This window comes from Scyliorhinus torazame, chromosome 14, assembly GCF_047496885.1.
Source record: "Scyliorhinus torazame isolate Kashiwa2021f chromosome 14, sScyTor2.1, whole genome shotgun sequence".
Classification (NCBI taxonomy): domain Eukaryota; kingdom Metazoa; phylum Chordata; class Chondrichthyes; order Carcharhiniformes; family Scyliorhinidae; genus Scyliorhinus; species Scyliorhinus torazame.
The window spans coordinates 81,275,114-81,288,536 of record NC_092720.1 but is presented as its reverse complement, the minus strand read 5'-3'; the positions used below and the strand labels follow the sequence as shown (position 1 = coordinate 81,288,536).

Genomic DNA, 13,423 nt, shown 5'->3' with positions numbered 1-13,423 from the left:
AAAGTTTGCAGTAAATGTTTTTCTTAACAAAGTTTTAGGATTCTCTGAATTTTGTTTTTGATATTCCAGAAATCCATTTGACAAAGCAATATTTGGCTTCTACTGGCCTCATGTTTTTTTATTAACTACAGCTGTTAAATGATATGATTTTACAGCAATTTGAGAATTGGATTGATACTTTGTGCACCAAAATAAAACCTGCAACACGACATTTATTTTAATTTTATTGAAAGACTGTTAAAAAAATACTCTGCTTCTATCAATTTATCAAATTCAATGTCATCATTACACTTTTAGCATAAACCATTTTAACTAAAGCTGGAATACCTTGTTTACTTGACTATTTTGAAAGATTAATTCATCCAATTTTGATACAATTTGACAAGGAAAAATTGAACATTTAGCACTATTTACTCTAGTTCCCAAGTACTTCTAAATTAAGAGCTTAAAAAAAGACATAAAGGCATTGAAGAAGATGTCAAAAATTATGACGAGATTCAGGATAGAAAGGTGGGAGACAATTAATAATTCAATGAAATTTAGTGAGGATAAAAATCCTGGATGGATTGCATTCTCGTCCAGTAAAAATCAGGGAAGAGATAGCAGATTTTATAGTTCCAGAGAACTGGGAGGCAGTTAGAATGCGACTCCTATTTTTAAAAAGGAAGATGTAACATGTCCAAGGAACTATAGACCAGTTTGCTTAATGTTGGTGCTGGTTATGATAACAGAATATTTACTCAAAGATATATTAGGAAAACATCTAGAAACCAAAAATACAATCAGCCTGGATTTCAAAATAGTCAGCATGGATTTCAAAAGGGAAGGACATGCTTAATCAACCGTATTGAATTCTATGAAGTAATAATAGAAAGAGGAGACAAGGCTATTGCAACTGATGTAGTGAGCGGGATGCTCCGCCCCGCCACATTTCTGCTTCACCCCGCCGGCGGGATACTCCGTTACGCTGGCTGGTCAATGTGGTTTCCCATTGTGGGGCAGTCCCACGTCGTCGGGAAAACCCAGGCTGCCGGCAAAACGGAGCATCCCGCCGGCGGAGTATCCAGCCCAATATGTTTGGATTGGCAAAAGGTCTTCAATGGCATTCTGTATAATAGTTCCATGACTACGGTCAGAGCATATACAGTAATGGGACAAACAGAATGGATAGCTAACTGACTCAAAAAGGATAGTGGGACTCATAAAGAACGAGAAGTGATGTTTCGCAAGGATCAATGCTGGGGCCAATGCTGTTCATCATTTACATCGGGAATTGGAAGTCCATTTCAAAATTTGAGGACAATGCCAAATTGCGGGGTATACTGAGGAGGATTGTGACAACGCACAATAAGCTGCAAATAAAGTTGCAGAATGCGTGTGTATTTGTCAAATCTGAATAAAGGTAAGTATGAGATGGTGCATTTTATGGAAGAACGAGGCCACATACTCCTTGCAAAACAAAAACCTAAAGGAGTAGCAAAGGGGTCTAGATGTGCAGATGCAGGAATCACCAAAAGCAGCAACACGTTGGGAAAGCGTGGTTATGTTACATTTATACAGATCCCTGGTGAGAAAGCACTAAGGTATGCACAGATCCCATATTATAAAAAGGATTAGAGCCACTGGAAAAGGTGCAAGAAAGATTTACAAAAGTGACACAATTGTGAGGTTATGCCTATTAGGAAAGATTGAACAAGCTGGGACGCTTTAAAAAAAGAGAACAGAGAGGTGTATTTGTCCTTAAGGTGACAAAAGCGTTTGATAGGGTAGGACCATAGAATTTGATAGACACAGAGAAGGTGTTTCCTTTTGAGGGGCAGACAAAATCTATAAGATAGTTATGAATAAATCCAATTGGGAATTCAGGAGATATAACGTTACACATGGGCTGGGATTTTCCAGCCCTTCTGTGGCAGGTTTCTTTGCGGAAGACGTAGCTTGCCATTAACTGCCGGCAGGATCTTCCAGTTCCACCGAAGTCAATGACCATTTGCCGTGCTCTCTGGCCGTGCCACCAGGGAACCCACTGAGTTTAGTCCTGCTGTTGTGAGAGAGGCATCTTTGCATCTTGTGTGTCTGGTTCCCTACTGGTGCGGAGGAAGAGCTGAGACTTCCTTGACTAACTGAACGGTAAGAATGTGGAAGTTCTCTACTCAGTCGCTTTAATTCCATCAGCTGTTGTCGGGCCTGGCTAAGAGCCTCAGTGAATTCAAAGCGTTACTCACATTCCCTGCGCACAGTTCCTTCAAGAAAGGTATTCTAATCCCGCTAGCGGGAAATCCCACGGAGTGGATGAAACATGGGACAAGCTACTACAAGTAGTTGGGATAAGCACATGTATTTCAGGGGGAGCTAGCTAAATGCATAAGGGAGAAAGAAACAGAAGACTATGCTGATGTGATCAGATGAAGAGAGGCGGGAGGAGGTTCATGTCGAGCATAAGCACTCACATGAACCAGTTGAGCTGAGTGGTCTATTTCTGTGCAGAACATTCTATGCAATTCTTACGTGAATTACTCTTAAGGTAATTTTAGTTGTCAGTAAACATTTCCTATTTTGTCACCATCATTAGGTGTGAAACCACGTTTAGCTGTATTAAAAAAGTTAATAGTTTTGTGAAACTGCACAACAATTCTTGACTCAAAACACATGGGACCTTTGTAAATGGATGGATTTGCATGGGATAAATTACAGCACCACGGTTTGAGTTAGTTAGAATATATATAATACATCTATAAATAGTCCAATTAGGTTAAGTTAAGTTTTGTGTCAAATCAAACAGAGAATTGCAGCCTATTTTCTTCTTACAGCAGCTGCAATTCTCTGTTTGATTTCACCCACAGATGACACTCTCCCCTTTGATTGATGCTGTATTGGTATGGCCGGTAAAGCAGTGGATCCAGCATTGTTTGAGGCATTCATTGGGAGCCCATGCATGCCACTGAGTTTAGTCCTGCTGTTGTTAGAGAGGCTTCTTTGGATCTTGTGTATCTGGCTCCCTGCTGGTGAGGAGGAAGAGTTGAGACTTCCTTGACTAACTGAACGGTGAGAATGTGGAAGTTCTCTACTCAACCTCTTTGATTCCATCAACTGTTCTCGGGTCTGGCTAAGAGCCTCAGTGAGTTCAAAGCGTTCTTCACATTCCCTGCGCACAGTTTCTTCAAGAAAGGTATTCTGCAAGTGGGAACATATTAAGTCATTATTGTATTTCCAGAATATATGTGTAAATTGCACAGAGCTGGGTACACTGAATTGCAAAAGGGTATATTGTGAAAGCTATATCAAGGTATATCAAGGTATCAAAAGGTATATCAAGAAAAGAATACCACTGAAATGAAGAATAACCAATGACACTTCTCAAACTAGCTGTGCCTTTCCTCTGAGGTGATGCCTGTGACCATCTGGCTTCCTCTATCTTTGGCCCCTGTCTTCCTCCTCAGAGGTGGTGGTCCCTGCTGAATAGAGAAGACCCATCTGCAGAGATACAAAAAAAGCTGACCCATGCACTGAGGGTGTCAAAGGGTTGGAAATCTCAGAGAGATGTCACAAGACTGAAATGTCCTGAAAACTCCAAACAAGATACACAAACCTCAAAAAGCAGTGAAAATGTTCACAATACTCCAGTTGAAGTCCGCATCAAACTCTCAACTTCAACCACCACTGCCTGCCTTTGCTCCTGCATCTTTTTATTCCGTCCTTGGATGACAAAATGACAAAAGCGATGGGCCACCTGCCCATGTTGCCCGTGCACCAACCTAAAATTTTCACGGGTAACAATTGGCGTTTTAATCCTTTAAATACGCTTTCTAATTGTCGGTGGCCAGGCATCCGATTCGTATTTGCAACTATCAACCGAAATATCGAGCGAGTGCGCGATGACATCACGAAACTCATCCAATACCTTCTCACGCACGTCTGCATCTGACTCTCATCCACTCGAGCTGTGTGAAATTTTATTCAGAGCTAAAGTTTCAGGTATGTGGCCTTCATCACAGGAATGATAAATTTAAGCCTGCTATCCCTCCACAGATGTTTCCAGACCTGTTTTGCTTTGCTTTTGTGGAATAGGCATCTCTGCAATCCAGTGCTATTGGCACAAATGATGACAATTTACCAAATGAAATAATTCCCAAAGGATAATAATATGTCCATTCATTGATATTATAGACCTACACTTGAAAATGTTGGTATTTCCAATAAAGCTGGATTATGTGAAACCCTGCTAGACCTTGGTTCTGCTCCAAATTCTAACCTCCCCGACATGAACTATTGTGCCACAAAGCCGCCTTCCTCAACCAATATCAAACCAAATGCTTAGGATATAGGCCCATGCATTTCATGAAGGCTTATTAAGAACTAAAGGGGTGTGATGGGATAAAGAGACTTTGTGTCATGAATAAGAACATTCTTATTGTCCTCATGTGACACATGGCACTTCCATTGATTATCAATAGGAACCAAGCACACAAGGGTTCAAACCTGGCACTTTCCTGGTCCATACAGCTCAGCTACATAATGCAGCCACTTGTTGAGGCATCTGTGAACTAAATAGAGGAATTTCATGTTCACTTGAAAAATGTTAAGGGTTAGGCCTTTGTAATACGCATATCACTATGTACCTCTTTTTTGGCTTGGTCCAGCTCATCTTTTAGGTGTTGTACCTCATGCTGTGCTTCTCTTATCTCTATTGATTTTTGCTGTATTCCGATTCTCAGTTCCTCAGTCATGGATTCCACTTTGTCCTGTTCTTGTTTTAACAGCATCTCGTGCTGAGAGATTACCTTTTCCAAATTATAGATTTCATCATCTTTGGAACGCTCTCTCTCCATTAGTTGGTTCTGGCTATCTTGAAGCCTTTTCTTCATTCTGCTGACTTCCAACTGTAATGCTTTTGTGGCATCACTAATTAAGTCAGAAATCTAACAAAAAAACATCCAAAAATGTTATCCATATAGAAAACTGGTTGAGATGAATTTAAATACCCTGTTTTCCAATATTTGGATCTTACTATCCACCAATTCACAAAATTAGGAGGAAGGCAGTTACAATAATTTTCATTATGAATTCTGAAATGCTGATGATCAGCAACTGTGTTTTATTCAGGACATGTAATTCTAACCTGCTAGGCATCATGGTCATAGTGTTAAATTTTATCGTGCTGGACTTTACTATTGAAATTATTTTACCATTTATTTGTTATTTTTTACACATTTGTAAAGAAGGAGTTCTCAAAGTATGATTTCCAACTTTTGCTGCCACTGTAGAGCTCCTCAAGCATTAGGGGAAAATCTAGAAATAACTATTATGCTAAAGGTGTGGGTTGGATAAACCCCGGGAGAAAACAATTGCATGTCAATTGTGGAGGAAATGAGCTTGATGAGTCTGAGGACTTTTACATATTCCATGTACTCTTCTGGTCCTATTTTCCAAAATATGTCTGAATCTCTGGCACACAATGAGTTACTTCATATTTAATACATATGGGCATTATCCATATTTTGTCACAACTCACACTGATGCTCTTCTGTTCCACTTTATATACAGATTTTAGGCTTTCATCATTTTAACTACTGTTATCCATTGTATGAGTAGAATATTTCACGTGCTCTGATTTACTATGACATTTAATCAAAGGAACATACATAGGTTAAGTGAGGGGGCAGAAATCTGGCAAAGGGAGTATAATGTGGGTAAATGTGATATTGTCCATTTTGGCAGGAAGAATAAAAGAAAGAAGATTATAATCTAAATGGTGAGGGATTGAAGGCCTCTTGAGGTGCAGAGGGATCTGGGTGTCCTAATGCATGCTTCACAAAATGCTAGAACGCAGGTACAGCAAATAATTAGAAAAGCTGATCGAATGTTATTGTTCATTGTGAGGGGAATTGATTACAAAAGTAGGGAGGTTATGCTTCAGCTGTATAGGGCATTGGTGAGACCACATCTGGACTATTGCGTACAATACTGGTCACCTTATTTAAGGAAAGATGTAAATACGTTAGAAGCAGTTCAGAGAAGGTTTACTAGACTAATACCAGGAATGAGCATGTTGTCTTATGAGGAAAGGTTAGAGAGATTAGATTTATATCCACTAGAGTTTCGAAGGGTAAGTGGAAATTTGACTGAAATCTTTAATAACCTGAGGGGTATTGACAGGGTGAATGTGGAGAAGATTGATGTATTGGGTGTTCTGGATCACATACAGGTCGCCAACACTTGAAGTAGTGCAACACTATTTTATTAAAAGGTTAACTATTTAAACATACTTGAACTGTGGGTAAATACGATACTAGCTTTAACTAAAGACCTTTGCCTTGTCCTAACCAGTTGAATGTCTGTGTTGCAGGCTGTGAGCTCTGTGCTCCTAGCTAGCTGCTACTCGAATGAGCGGGAACTCTGATGCCCCCTGTCTTTATAGTGTGTGTGCTCTCACTGGTGATTGGCTGCGGTGTTGTGTATGTTGATTAGTCCCACTGTGTGTCCATCAGTGTGTGTCTGAACCATGATATACTGGTGTATATTATAACAAAGATGTTTCCTCTTGTCAGAGAATCTAGAACTAGGGGTTATTGTTTAAAAATAAAGGGTCACTCATTTAAGACAGAGAGGAGGAGAAATGTTTTCTCTCAGAGGGTCTCAAGTCTCTGGAACGTTCTTCCTCAAAAGGCAGTGGAAACAGAGTATTTGAATATTTTTAAGGCAGAGTTCACTAAATTCTTGATCAACAAAGGGGTAAAAGTTTATCGGGGATAGGCAGAAATGTGGGGTTGAAGTTACAATCAGGTCAGCCATGATCTTATTGAATGGCAGGACAGGCTCGGGGGGCCGAGTGGCCTGCTCCTCCTTATTCGTATATTCGTATGTAATTCATGGGTTGATTGGATGAGCACCTGCAACTTTACTGAGCATTTCTTACATTACAAATTACTACATTGCAAAGTATCTTACAGACCATAAAGTGTTTTGGGAAGTCGGGGGTTATCACAGCTCCTATATAAATGCAATTTATTTTCTTTAACATGCAGTTTAAAAAACTGTGCTACATGAGAGAACTATATTTGTCAGTAATCATAGCTAGACTTTCTAAGAGTTTGACATTACAATCAAAGATTATGGCATTTATGAGTCTAATTTCAAATCTGAAGATTGAATCCAACAATCTGTAAACAGATCTCCACAGAACATTGGGGACTAAAGATTAATTCTCCATCAGGGACAACAGGAACTATTCTACAGGTTGGGAAATCTATATTTTCAGCCTTTATCCATAATTTTCAGAATCCTGAGATGTGGAGTTGTGTCTGGCCATTCCAAATTTGTGGCCCTCACTATTTCCAATCAATCTGTTTTATCATACTTAGGGGAACTCCATATTGTTGATAGTACTAGAAAATCCTGTCAATGTGGCAGATACATTTTAAGGGTTTCCACTGGGCAGTAAAATTTCAGTATATCAGTATTTTAGGAAAGTACTTTGAGCAAAAACTCTCGCGCCATTGAAGCAATTAACTTCTCATGCATCCAGAATCAGACCGGCATAATTGCTACACTTAACAAACTTTAACATCTTGGTATAATATTCGTAACCCAAAGGTCTTCAGAATATATTTTATTTCCATTGTAATTACTGAATTAATTAATAATAATAATCATCACTTATTGTCACAAGTAGGCTTCAATGAAGTTACTGTGAAAAGCCCCCAGTCGCCACATTCTGGCACCTGTTCGGGGAGGCCGGTACAGGAATTGAACCCATGCTCCTGGCATTGTTCTGCATTACTGTGCTGAACCAGCAACCAGGGAGAATTAACCCTGTAGGAACCTTATAGTCAGACCGGGGAATTTATAATGGGGAACAAAGAACTGGCTGACCAACTAAATACATACTTTGGTTCCGTCTTCACAAAGAGGTACACAAATAACAAACCAGAAATGGTGGGGAATACAAGATTTAGTGAGAGGGAGGAACTGAAATAAATCAGTATTGGTAGGGAAATGGTGTTGGGGAAATTGATGAGATTGACGGCTGATAAATCCCCAGGGCCTGGTAATCTACATCCCAGAGTACTTAAGGAAATGGCCCAAGAAATAGTGGATGCATTGGTGGTCATCTTCCAAGATTCTATAGACTCTGGAACAGTTCCTACAGATTTGAGGGATGCTCATGTAAACCCACTATTTAAAAAGGGAGGTGGAGAGAAAACAGGGAATTATAGACCGGTCAGCCTGATGTCAGTAGTAGGGAAAATTCTAGAGTCCATTACCAAAGATTTAACAACAGAGCACTTCGGTGGGGTGTGCTGCCGGCAGGAACAGAGACTCACAATGGAGAATTCCACCATGGTGTTTTGGGGCTTTCTGAAGGCTTTCAACAAAGTCCTAAATAAGAGATTAGCATGTAAAATTGAAGTGCATGGGATTGGGGTAGTGTGTTGAGCTTGACAGAAGACTGGTTGGCAGACAGGAAACAAAGAGTAGGAATGGACGGGTCTTTTTCATATGGCAGGCAGTGGGGTGCCACAGGGATTGATGCTGGGACCCCGCTATTCACAATATATAGTCATGATTTAGATGTGGGAACTAAATTTCAAATTTGTAGATGACGCAAAGCTGGGGAATGAGCTCTGAGGAAGATGTAAAGATGCTTCAGCAGCACTTGGACAAGCTGAGTAAGTGGGCAAATGCATGGCAGATGCAATATAATTTGGATCAATGAGGTTATACACTTTGGTAGCAAAACCAGGAAGGCAGATTATTATATGAATGGCTATAAATTGAGAGAGGGGAATGTGCAACGAGACCTGGCTGTCCTCGTACACCAGTCACTGAAGGTGAGCATTCTGGTGCATCAGACGGTAAAGAAGGCAAATGGTATATTGGCCTTCATAGCGAGAGGATTCGAGTACAGGAGCAGGGATGATTGCTGCAATTATACAGGGCCTTGGTGAGACCACACCTGGAATATTTGGTCTCCTTATCTGAGGAAGGATGTTCTTGCTAGAGAGGGAGTGCAGCTAAGGTTTACCAGATTGATTCCTGGGATGGCACGACCTTACGTATGAGGACAGATTGAGTAGTTTACGATTATATTCACTGCAGTTCCTGATGCAAGAATGCCAAATTTCAAAGGGAATAAGAATTTATGCTGCATGGGGAAAGGGTGCTGATCAATTTTTCCATTTAGCATAAATTGAAATTTGGCGTTCTTGCATCTGTTCCAACGAGTGCACGATGAAAAGCTTCAACTGCATGTCTCTTTTTTCAGCAATACTGAACTTCTGCAGTTCTACCAAGAAGTTGTGATAAAATGAAACTTTAGGAATCTAATAATTAGAAATGTTCTGATGGGGTTATGAGTAAAAGAGGACAAACTATTTTTAAATGAGAATTGGTTAGGAAGACAGATTAGCTGAGGTGAAAGAACTGAGGTCTTGCAGATGTGGATTAGCCTAGCAACACCATAAACAGATGTTTATGTAAAAGAAATGGACAACAATAGGACGTAGAGATGAGGGTGTATTTCGCACTTAACTGGATAAGCTCATGCAAGAAAAGTCATTGAGAAGGACTTCTAAGATAGGTAGTTCAGATATGAAAGATGAAAAGGAAAAGCAGAATGTCAGTGGCAGAACTCATCCTATAATGAGAGCTGGTCCAAGATCACAGCCATACACAGGAGGAAACTGTGTACGCTCTCAAACCAGCAAGTCCCTGGAGAAATTTGTTTGAATAGCCATTTTGTCTTCATTCTAAGCCAGAAGCGACCCGCAGGAGATATAAGTGCCGAATGTGATAACTACTGGTGGCTTTTGCTTATCGTCTAAAACCTATGGGGAGTTGTTTGAGAAAGATTTGCTCTGAGTTTAGAAAAATAGGAGGATTTGGAACTGGGTCAATTTAAAGGCACTGGATGCGATTTAAAGTAAAAGATTTCTCAGTATGATTTTGGGCGCGTTTGGCAGAGTGTTTCTCGGCCGCTGCATTGGCTAGATTGCAGCCCATATTTAACGTCATTTAGTGTCAGAAGTGAGCCCTCACAGGCTTCTCGTCATTACTGGCTGTCTCGCCATCTGATTCATCAGACTCTCACCGCTAACAATGGAGAGCTGCTTTTAAACGCTCCCTCATCAGTTACACTCAGTCAACACACAAGCATGGTAGTGTGCAGACTTGCTCCTTGCCTTGGCGATGCCGACTTGGCCAGGCTTCTCGACGTAATCAATGCGAGGTGGGGCAACGTGTTCCCATGAAGGGGTCGGAGGACCAACAGTAGGATGAGCAATACCTGGGAGGCAGTGACATGGCAACATAGTGGGTAGAGTAGGGCAGATGATAGCACAGTTGCTTCACAGCTTCAGGGTCCCAGGTTCAATTCCCGACTTGGGTCACTGCCTGTGCGGAGTCTGCACGTTCTCCCCGTGTCTGCATGGGTTTCCTCCGGGTACTCCGGTTTCCTCCCACAGTCCAAAGATGTGCAGGTTAGGTGGATTGGCCATGATAAATTGCCCTAGGTTCGGGTATGTGTGAGCTTAAGTGGAGTGCTCTTTCCAAGAGCCAGTGCAGACCCGATGGGCCGAAAGGCCTCCTTCTGCACTGTAAATTCTACATTATAGAATGGTCAGTAGGACGTCCATATAATGTTGTAAGAAGACCAACGACCTCCAGCGAGCTACAAGCGTAAGTTACCACTTCTCTCCAGTTCCGCCTGCCATGCCTCAAATTTACAACCCCCCCCCCCCACAGTTCACTGGTTGACTCCTCACACCTTCCCCACAATTGATCTTTGTGCTGGTTCCTCAGAACCCCCTGGGATCCACCAGCACAACCCGTTGATGTCCAGATGTACTGCCCACACATGCCATCTGCTATAGACACCCCCGACCCATCTTGCATGCAGCTCACAATGCCCTCTCTTAGTCCCCACAGGAGAAGACAGCCCAAATTAGTAGAAAACAGCCAGGAGGGGGGCGTGTACAAGAGACTCGAGTCTTCACCATTGATGAATAATATGCACTGGAAATCGTGGGCTGACCTTGGAGAGAGCAGTCACTGACAGGGAGGTTTGCCTGCGCTACAGAGGTGAGAGTCCACTGCCCTTTCACCCAGGTGACCTGTCTCAAGTGAGCTTTTCACGTCAGACAAAATTATCCTTCCCTCTCACTGACCATATGTCCATTGTAATAATAATCTTTATTGTCACAAGTAGGCTTACATTAACACTGCAATGAAGCCACTGTGAAAAGCCACATTCCGGCGCCTGTTCGGGTACACGAGGGAGAATTCGGAATATCCAATTTACCTAATAGCACGTCTTTTGGGACTTGTGGAAGGAAACCGTAGCACCCGGAGGAAACCCACGCAGACACAGGGAGAACGTGCAGACTCTACACAGACAGTGACCCAAGCCGGGAATCGATCCTGGGACCCTGGAGCTGTAAAGCAACAGTGTTACCCACTGTGCTGCCATGTGCATTGTCTCATCGGATCTCTATCGGATGGGGCCGGGCCATCGTTCTCCCCCCGTGCCCCCCCCCCCCCCCCCCCCCCCAGCCACCCAAGAAACCACCTCAGAGGAGAGCTTCGAGGAGACCACCATCGAGTGTCACAGCATTCACCCGCACTTTCCAATAGCACAGAGACACACAACTCGGTGGCAAAATTAGTGAACAGACTTCTGGGGCACAATGTGGTGAGCAGCACACAGTTGTGGATGCGCATCAGGTGGAAATCCAAGGGAGTCAGCAGTCGGAGGTCTATTGGATCCCAGGATTCAACTGAGTCCCAGTCAGATACCGAACGTCTGGGCAAGGTTTCCCAGAGTTGATGCAGATGATAGGACACAGTTGTTAAATTCAGGGGGGGATACCAGCGACATTCCAGCGAATAGCCAAAGGCTTCAGGCACAGGTGATAATGCCATCAATGCTTGGCACCGAAGCCAACACAGCTAGGGCGGCGATCGCAGTGAAAAACCTGGAGCACCACTTTGGCGTATTGAGTGGTGGTGCCCCAATCATGGCTCAGCCTGTGATGATCATGGCTGAGGGCCTCTTCAGTTGCTGAGGAACATGCCCCACACAGGTAGACATTGCCGAGGTACTGCAGAGCATGGCCCAGTCACCGAGGAGCATCGATGAGGGGGTCGACACCATGGTGCAGACAATGGGGAGCCACCAGTACTGCCAGAGCCAGGTGGCTCAGAGGCCTCTGGACTTTACTGAAGCTATCCCTCCATCCCATGGAGATCCCCAGGGCCTTGCGGGCACCGTCAGCAAGGAGGAAGTGCTTGAAGCCAACCTGGGGCCTGTCACCAAGAAGGCAATGGCAGTCTGCAGTTCTTTCAAACCCACCCCCCCGACACCAGCGGAACTCAAGGGCAGTGGACAGAACAGGGTGGCACAGTGATGCCTGTGACACTGGAAAGCCGGCTCAGGCCCAGGCTCCGGGCACTTCAAAGTATGTCCACCAAGAGCATCAAAGGCCACATGGCGCATAGAGCAGCAGGCCCAATGTGCACCCTGGAGTCACACCTAGAATCAGCAGCAGACTACGAAAGATGAAGAGAAGATCACTGAGTGGTACGGGGTGGGAGGCGACGGGTGCAGACACTATCTGTATGTCAAATATTCAAAATCAAAATATGTTACGCCTGATACATGTGAAGCCTCCGTCACGTTAAACTTCAGAGTGGACGTGCCTGCATCCCCACTCCCTGATGCTCTCCTCTCCCCCACCTCCCGGACACAGTGGTCCAAGATCAAACATCCCCAATGCAGACTACATTCAGAGGATGGGTGTGAGTGTGCTGTCAGCAGAAAGACAGGAGTTAGACATTGGTATAAACTGAGGAGCACCGGGATTAATCTCACAGTGAATGATCATCATTCTCCTGCCTTGTATAATGACCCGCTGACAGCGCAGGTTAATCACCCTGGGGTGAAGTTGCACAGACCACTGGAGGGTGGGGGGGAGGGGGGGTTGTGATTGCGGAAGAGTGGGGATTGGGGAAGGGAGATTGGGTAGAAACGAGGGCAAAGAGGGGAGGGGGCAATTAGGGGGAAGGAGGGATTGGGGGGCTGCGGATGAGCTTGATGAACTAAGCTTTGTCTTATGAGAATTGGGTGACCCCGGTCTTCCGGCCATTCCGGTCCCTTGCCACCGCTTGTCCTCCATCCTCTGGTTCTTCCTGCGGGTCCTCCCCGGGCTCATCCTCCATATCCTCCTGGTCTGCCACCTCCTCCTCAGAATAGGCCGGATGTCCCTCCTCCTCCAGCATATCGCCCCGCTGCTGTGCCAGGTTGTGGAGGGCACAGCAGACCACCACAAAGCTGGAGACCATTTGGAGGATGTACTGCAGGGCACTACCACAGTGGTCCAGGCATCAGAACCGTATTTTCAGTTGTGTGAAGAACTGCTTAATGACA

At 43.6% G+C, this 13,423-nt stretch overlaps 1 protein-coding gene across 3 annotated transcripts in view; it reads right to left on the bottom strand.

Annotated features, from left to right (window-relative positions):
* Positions 1 to 208: 208 nt before the first annotated feature.
* The window catches only part of lekr1 (Leucine-, glutamate- and lysine-rich protein 1), a 437,902-nt gene continuing 424,687 nt past the window's right edge, over positions 209 to 13,423 (bottom strand). For all 3 annotated transcript variants that reach the window (XM_072474414.1, XM_072474413.1, XM_072474415.1), the window contains 2 exons: positions 4,620 to 4,919; positions 209 to 3,174 (listed from right to left, as the gene is read on the bottom strand). In XM_072474414.1, coding sequence (XP_072330515.1) covers positions 2,794 to 3,174; positions 4,620 to 4,919 — 681 coding nt within the window. In that variant the 3' untranslated portion in view covers positions 209 to 2,793. The remainder of the gene's footprint in view (positions 3,175 to 4,619; positions 4,920 to 13,423) is intronic.